This window comes from Montipora capricornis, chromosome 10 (assembly GCF_036669925.1).
Source record: "Montipora capricornis isolate CH-2021 chromosome 10, ASM3666992v2, whole genome shotgun sequence".
NCBI lineage: Eukaryota > Metazoa > Cnidaria > Anthozoa > Scleractinia > Acroporidae > Montipora > Montipora capricornis.
Window position 1 is genome coordinate 63,858,710 of NC_090892.1, and position 7,500 is coordinate 63,866,209.

The following is a 7,500-nucleotide window of genomic DNA, read 5'->3' on the forward strand; positions in this document are numbered from 1 at the left end:
CTTTCGTTATATTTGTGAAGCCGTCTCCCCTTCTCTCTTTCAGTGATTCGTTGTTTTTGTCTGTGTCGTTTGCTTGATTTGCTTTTTTTTTTTTCGCTAGTTTTGTTTATGAATTTTGCGTAGCTGTTATTTTTGCGATTGCCTGTATTTTTGGAAATAAGAGCCTTTCAGAGGACGTACGCACTTGTACCGAAATGACTGCTCTTTGGCTATCCGAAATACAGTTGCAGCAGGATTCCATGACTTAGGAGCGTCCAACTTCACTGTCTTTGTGGAACGGCGTTTTTACCGACCGAGTTATTTTTAGATTGATAATGACACATGGGATTGAGAGTGGTCACTAGTGCAATAGAAATCGTATTTTAGAACTCGGCTAAAAATAGCTTGATCAGTGAAAATGCCGTTCCATATACCTAGTATTGGAGTTGGAGGCTGCAAGTTATGGGGTCATATCCTCAAGCATCGCTGATATACGCTCATGTCATGTTTAAAATTCTAGGATGTAAAGGCAACTTCTTTAATTCGAGCTAAGGATCGTCTCGGTAACACTCCACTGCATTATGCCTCCTGTAAAGGATGTGTTAAGGTAACGAAAGATTGATTTTTGTTTGCAAAACTTGGCAAAACATAACTTCAACGTAAAATGTGAGAACTTAAAAGTTATCTTTCATTATATGTATAGGATGCATCCATTATATTACTGAAATACAGAGCAGGTGCTACTATCACAAACGGCGCTGGAGAAACACCTTTGCATATTGCGGCAAGGTAAATATTTTGCCATGATTATGCTCTATTACAAATGCAAAACGATACCCGCAGATCAAACAATGAAAGGTACATAGTATGACAAAGAAACCATCTTAACTAAAAGCTTATTTCCTCGACTTTTTTGTGATGGGAATATTTGGAATGTTCGGAAAAGAAATCGTGTTCATTTGGAACCTATCCCGCTGTTTTGTAATTATTCTGCTCTTAAGCAAAATCTGAGTGTACGAACGTAACACGATTTACCCAGATTACGCCTCCAGCGCAAAAACTGTTTTGGGAGTCGTTTTGAGAAAAAAACGTAATGCTTCCATTTCTGTTATCCACGGAATAGACAGATCCTTTTAACACTCCAATAACTGTGCTTTTTTTCAGCAAGTTGATGTTATTTGTGCAGGTTATTGTAATAAAAGCATACGAAACCTCCTCTCCAATTAATGAATAATTTTAAACCGAACGAAATAATGTTTGCAATCAAATTTGCTCGACAGTTTTCTTCAAAGAAATGTTTGCATCGCAAAGAAATGAATTTTAGAATCACTTATTTTCACTTTCAAATTTCCCGGGCGCCGCCATTTTGAATAATTGTGCCGTGTGACGGTTGCCCTTACTGTCCTTTGTTTTGAAGCAATCTGTGGTTTGAAGTAATTTCTTGTTTTAGTGGAGGTTCTGTTTAAAGTTGTTGCGAAGCACACGCAGTTCTGTCTCGATCATTTGATCATTTACAAGTATGTAGTACTCAATGACGAAAAAATTTGTTGGATTGGAAAAAAAAACACCGTATCTTTTCGTGCCAGATACGGCTGTATGTCCGTTGCTAAGAAGTTAATGGATGGGCGTGGCAAGAGAACTGTGAATGCCATTGATGTGTATGAGAGAACTCCTTTGCATCTTGCGGCCCAAGAAGGACACGAAGAATTGGTGGAATTTTTCCTAACAAAAGGAGCAAAAATAGACAGGTCAGAATTCCATTCCCTTTGAATAAATTCTTTTAAACTTCTTTTTAAGTTTGCTTTTGAAAATGTTATTGCAAATACCAAATCACCGGATCTTTAAAAACCTGGCTTTAAATTTACTCAAAATTGGTATTGAGTCAAATGGTCGGAGCTTGGTCCTTAGAAAAGTAATTAACCAATAGTTTTCATGTAGGACAGGGCGTAACTTAATTCCTCCATTCTCAATAAGAGTTTTTTTGAAATGGAGAAAGTGATTGGCACATTTATCTGGGCAATTTAAGCAATTGTCTCTTATAGATTCCTGGAAAATTCATGATTTTTCAAGTGTCTATGAAGAAACATTGCTTAAATTGTCCAGATGCGAGGACCACTTCCTCCTTTTATCTATAACCTGCATCCCAAATCGATACTTTTCATTCAACAGTTTTTTGTTTATTTTCCAGTGACGTTCATGGCCAAACACCATTACATTATGCTGCTTTGCAAGGATCAAGAAGATCAGCTGAGCTCATTTTGGCTAGTAAACCAGAAACACTTAATGTTACTGATAAAAGTCAGGTAATTATAATCGTTTATTTAAAAGGTGTCTTAAATTGCTCTTTTTGTTCATCATACTCACCCTCTCCCTTCCTAACATCGCGATTGACTCTCTATAATTAACGTCTAGAGATATTTGTTTTAATGTGATGTTTTAGGCTAAAGGAAGTCACTTTTCTGCAAACCATAAGACACTGGTGACCTATTGACTCATGCGCACGGCCTGGGCCCATTCTCGTCCCCAGGATCCGCGATTTTTCGGTAAGCACCAAGAATAACGACCTCTGGCTGGTTCCAGAAATATGCGCAGTCTCTGTGGGTGTCTATTTTGGTAACCGTTGACAGCTACTAATTGTTTCAAGCCTCTGAGATTGCGCAGACGAGCCGGAAGTCCGTGATTCGCGGACGTCCTGTTTCGGAACCAGCCAGAGGTCGTCATTCTTGGTGCTGACGAAAAGAATCGGGGCCTCTAGGGACGAGTATGGGCCTAGGCCCTGGAGCGTGTAATAGCTTATGCGCATGTGTAAGTAGGCTCTAGCAAGTGTATAACGGCGTCTGCTGAAAAATGCTTGCAGTTTCAAACATCTAGTTCAAGGTCGAGGAAAAATAGAAATTTCATGTTTATTTCGCAGAATACCTCATTGCATATGGCAGCTAAAGGAGGTCACGCTGATATCCTAAAATACCTTCTTTCTAAACCGGAACAACTAGTTTCGGTAAACGAGAGAAACCAAAACATTCTGGATATTGCCATTGAAGCGAGGCAAGAAGCGGTTGCTATGGGGATTGTGGAACATAAAAGGTGAGGAAAGATTTTAAGAAAGGAATTTTGATGTGCTGAGAAGAGTTGGGAAATACTGTAGAGTTTCCACCTCTATGACATTAAAATTTTCTTTGAGCTTTTGGAACAAAAGCAGGCAGCTAACTCGTCCTATCTGAGCTATGAAAAAAGGAGAAGACCATTCTCAGATTTCCCTGACCACCCCTTGAATTTTCTCATACAAACTCTTGTAGTACAGCTTTCTTTTCGTCTTCAATAAAACTCAACGTCCCTTGCCCGAAAATCTTCCCCACCCTCTAAATAATGACTTGTCGCGCCTGAAGCCGAGTCTCATAGAAGAGTCGTACCAAGTTCCGTTCTGGGAAATCCGCATTCTCTTTCCCAGATCCCATCGTTTTTCTTATTTGGCGGGGCCTTTGCACGAGAAAACGAAGGGCACTGGAGACATAGAAAACTCAATGGGCCATTTCCGAGTTCATGTCTGCCTCCTCTTCAAAGCGAGTCTAAGTGCGAAGGTTTTCTTATGAAAATTAGTTTTCATTCATATGTAAAGTAGAGCCAAAAACCCATAAGGGTTGAAACGTGTAACGGCCCCTTGTGTGCTAGGAAACAAGCTTCTGAATATTCGATTTGCTAAGTGCCATATTTGGAACAACAAGAGCGAGGGGTTTCCAAATATGGTACTTAGCACTGAAACATTCAACCAATCAGTTCGCACTGAATATTCGGAAGCTGTGAACGAGCGTTACACGTTTCAACCCTTATGGGTTTCTGGTAGAACTAATTACCATCACAAAAACTTCGCACTTAGACTCACTTTAAAGAGGAGGCAAACATGAACTTCGGAAATGGCCTATTTTTTTCATTGGTTAGCTTGCGAACAATATAATCTTGTACCGGACGTAAAAATGGTCGCAGACGGTCGGTGAAATGACCAGTGCCTTAGTTTAAAACTACGATATTTTTTATTGCTTCTTCTGTTCGACTCAAAAGGACACATTCTATAAGTTAATGTTTCATATAGAGATTCTTCGAATGCAATGCTTCTGAGTGCAGCCATGTTTAGTACTATTGGTGCCATGTATAAAGTCCGGACGTCCTCACCCCCGGCCGCATTGAAAATGTGGGGGTGCAAGAGCCCTTCGTTTTCTCGAGCAAGGACCCCGCCGGCAGGAAAAAAATACGATCTCTGAACGAGAATGGGAAATCCCAGAAGTCAGATCGATCAGAGCGCCATGTTTTCTGTGTCATTTTACATTTGGAAGGTTGTATTAATAGGATCTTGTTTAGCATGTTCAGAATGTTAGCATCGTTCTGTGGCTGGGATCTTCCTTCTGCCTTGTTCAATTCTAACAACAAGAAATGACAATGGTAAAGACGCACGGTAGCAGGGATGGTGGATGTGCTCAAATCAACTCAAAATAATGAACTGTTTTAACTGCAGATGGAAAGAGGTTCTTCGAAGCACCACCCATGGCTCTCATACGCAGATTCAGCTTTTAGTGCAACACATGCCTGAAGTAGCCAAGGTACTCGCCCATACTTATTTTAATGAAAAGACCGTAGCACTGTGGAGGAGGCTCAAAAAACCCTTTTTAGGCAAATGATGGCTTTGGAGACCAGACGTCAAAAATAACAACAAAGAAAAAAATGAAATTCATTTTTTGTGTAGACGTGGAATAAAAAAACAGCGTACTCTCGGCTATGACAATGGGAAGCTTAAGCTACGACGAAAGCAATGACAGCGCGAGAAAGTCATCTCAAAATACAGATTGGCGTTGTATTTTAGCGCTCACGTTGGAAGAGAGGCGAAAACTCTATCCCTTTCATAAAAACTTAAACTTTGTTGTGTTGCGGTCGGCAAAGAAATGTATTAGAACGTAAAACGCACTTGAGGAGAGCAATTGCTCGCTCCACGTACAAGTGCGAGCCACGTGCGCCCCACGTGGTGCGAGCTATTGCTTTGACTTCTAAAGTATGCAGTTGTGCCTTTCTTTCTATGTAAATCTTATAAATCTTCTTCGAGCTCACTTTGAGCAGATTTGCCAGTGATAATCATGAATCTAGCGGTGAGCACTAGAGAAGTTTTTTCCAGTGACGTTTTCGTTGTCGTTTTCATCGTTGCTGTTGCTCGTGCTTCCTTGTTAAAGCAAAATGCTAACACAAGAATGTAGGAGATGCTACATGTTGACCTCTGTGAATGAGATGAAGAGATGTACTGTATCATTTAGATGATAACTCCGGAATACTCGGAAAAATCTGAGTTCTCCTCAGCTGAACATAGTTCAATGATCAAGCTCCCACTCCCCCTCCTGCATCGGAATACTGTTAGGCCTTTTGCAACAATTCGTCACGTGACCTCTTTTCATAAACACGATGATTCTTGCTGGTTTCAAGAAATTATTTTTCCAGAAATAAAAAGAGCAGTTCAAAATATGCCACCATACCCATTTTCGCAAGTATGTCGTTTAAACTGGTGTTGTTACAGTTGAGAGAGTTTATAAGGATTTGTATGGGAAAAGGACGCTTTGCAAACCAGTCACGCTTCAATGATATTCATACAAATCCTTGTATTTTTCTAAGTTTTCAAACCGCTTTAAACTTCTTTTTTCGAAATATGAAAGTCTGAAAATTTCCACCATTGCGCATTTATTCCCGCGTATTTGACCCATGGTAAAAGTAGGAATCTGAGCTCTGTTTGTGGCGCGTAATTATGAAAAATTACACTGGAGGGCAAGAGCTTTCGTTCGTGAACAAGAGTAATGGAATTTTTCGAGTGTTTAAATGGTCATACAACCTTTACCTTAGGTAGTATTGCTCTGAAAATTTGTATTCTGGCTAAGACAAACACGATCTTTTCATTTCTGGAATTTATAAAGTCCGAGCTTCAAGATCACTAATTATCCGTGGAGTGACCAGTTTGTTGCAAATGGCCAGCCTATTTATACCCGAAGGGTATGCATAGCAGCACTCAGATTTTTCCAAATATCCCCCAGTCACCATCGAAAATATGCATGTCTTTTTGTGCTAACATGTTATCGACTTGGCTTGGCGTTACAATTCTCTTTTGGTAAAGACTTAAAACAGAGTTGAGGAAAACTACATTTGGCCAGTTCTGGAGAACGAGGAAAACTTACATTTGGCCAGGGAACACCTTAACGTATCTCAAATTATTTTTAGTCTTAAAAGAAAATGACCGTCGCTCTTTACAAACATCGAAAACCAAAATGTTTCAACGTAAAGACTATTTAAAGTGACTGAAAAAGTAACTGAAAATGGATCCAAAGAAATTGCAAGTCTCTTACCTTGTTGCAGAAATTCCTTGATCGCTGTATTGTTGAGGAAGGTGATCCAGAAGACGAAAATTACAAGGTAACTTTACTTCATCTGTGTTTTCTGCTTTGGTTTTGATTGATCCATTGACCTTTGATTGATCGCCGAAATTAAAAATTAGGAAGAAAGCGACTGGCTGACGAATAGCCTACTGACCATTAAATGACACCGACGCAGTCAACCTATAGAGCCGGAATCGAAAATATGAGCGCTCGTAAATTGCAGAGGCACAGTTTTCGTACAAATGACAATCTAGCGCGTAAGTTATTTTCATAACCATAACATGCACTTAACAGTATAAACCCTATCTAAGCCCTCATGTAGTCAGAAATCAGTCGAGGAGTCGTTGCCGGAGTTAGTTGAAAAAAAAAATCATGCTGGTACACTTTTCTTGTTAGGTTTCGTACGATCTTCGCTTTATTCAAGGAATGCCTGATGAGAAACGAAAAGAGAAGACTGCGAAGGAGTCTCTCAGTGCCCTTCATGTAGGATATATGTGTTTTTTATAACTTATGCTGAGGTGTTTTTCGTCGCAGCACTTTTCACGAACTTGATCAAAGCTCCATAGCTTTGGTAAAGCAGTGATAAGTAATCGACAGTGCGCATAAAAGGCGGTAATAAAGTTATTCCTTGTCTTTGTGCCTCGTTTTAAGATATATTTCGTACTATTTTAAGGAGGCCACCAGTTTAATTTATTGCAAGGGCTCGGGGTACTGCGACAGCCGAGAACAAAAGAAGACAAGTCTTGTAAGCCGACAACAAACGCGCCATGTTTCTTATCCCTTTTGCGCATGCCTTACAACTCGTTTCGATGCCGCGCTCGTGCTACAAATTTGGGAACATGCTTTTCTAAGGTCGCACGAAGTTTACAAATGAGTCATGTAACAAGTGGAAATTTGTAATTATACCTCCAAGTTCCGTAGCCTGCTAGCAGGTTCACTTGTTTGGGTATCGAGCGGGTATTTTGGCTGCGGAACCACCTGCACGTGAGAAGAATAATGGAGCGAGGATAAATGAACCAGGTCCACTTTTCCTCATTCATTACAATACGGCATTTGAGAGAATATTCTCCTCAATTATTTTAAAGGCCCCAAGTGTCGGGTGTGACTAGGGTCCAAGGAAAGG

At 40.1% G+C, this 7,500-nt stretch overlaps 1 protein-coding gene across 3 annotated transcripts in view; it reads left to right on the top strand.

Annotated features, from left to right (window-relative positions):
• The window catches only part of LOC138019352 (transient receptor potential cation channel subfamily A member 1-like), a 50,731-nt gene that overhangs the window by 20,439 nt on the left and 22,792 nt on the right, over positions 1-7,500 (top strand). For all 3 annotated transcript variants that reach the window (XM_068866119.1, XM_068866118.1, XM_068866120.1), the window contains exons 11-18: positions 500-586; positions 683-768; positions 1,566-1,727; positions 2,168-2,282; positions 2,894-3,063; positions 4,487-4,571; positions 6,358-6,414; positions 6,774-6,860. In XM_068866119.1, coding sequence (XP_068722220.1) covers positions 500-586; positions 683-768; positions 1,566-1,727; positions 2,168-2,282; positions 2,894-3,063; positions 4,487-4,571; positions 6,358-6,414; positions 6,774-6,860 — 849 coding nt within the window. The remainder of the gene's footprint in view (positions 1-499; positions 587-682; positions 769-1,565; positions 1,728-2,167; positions 2,283-2,893; positions 3,064-4,486; positions 4,572-6,357; positions 6,415-6,773; positions 6,861-7,500) is intronic.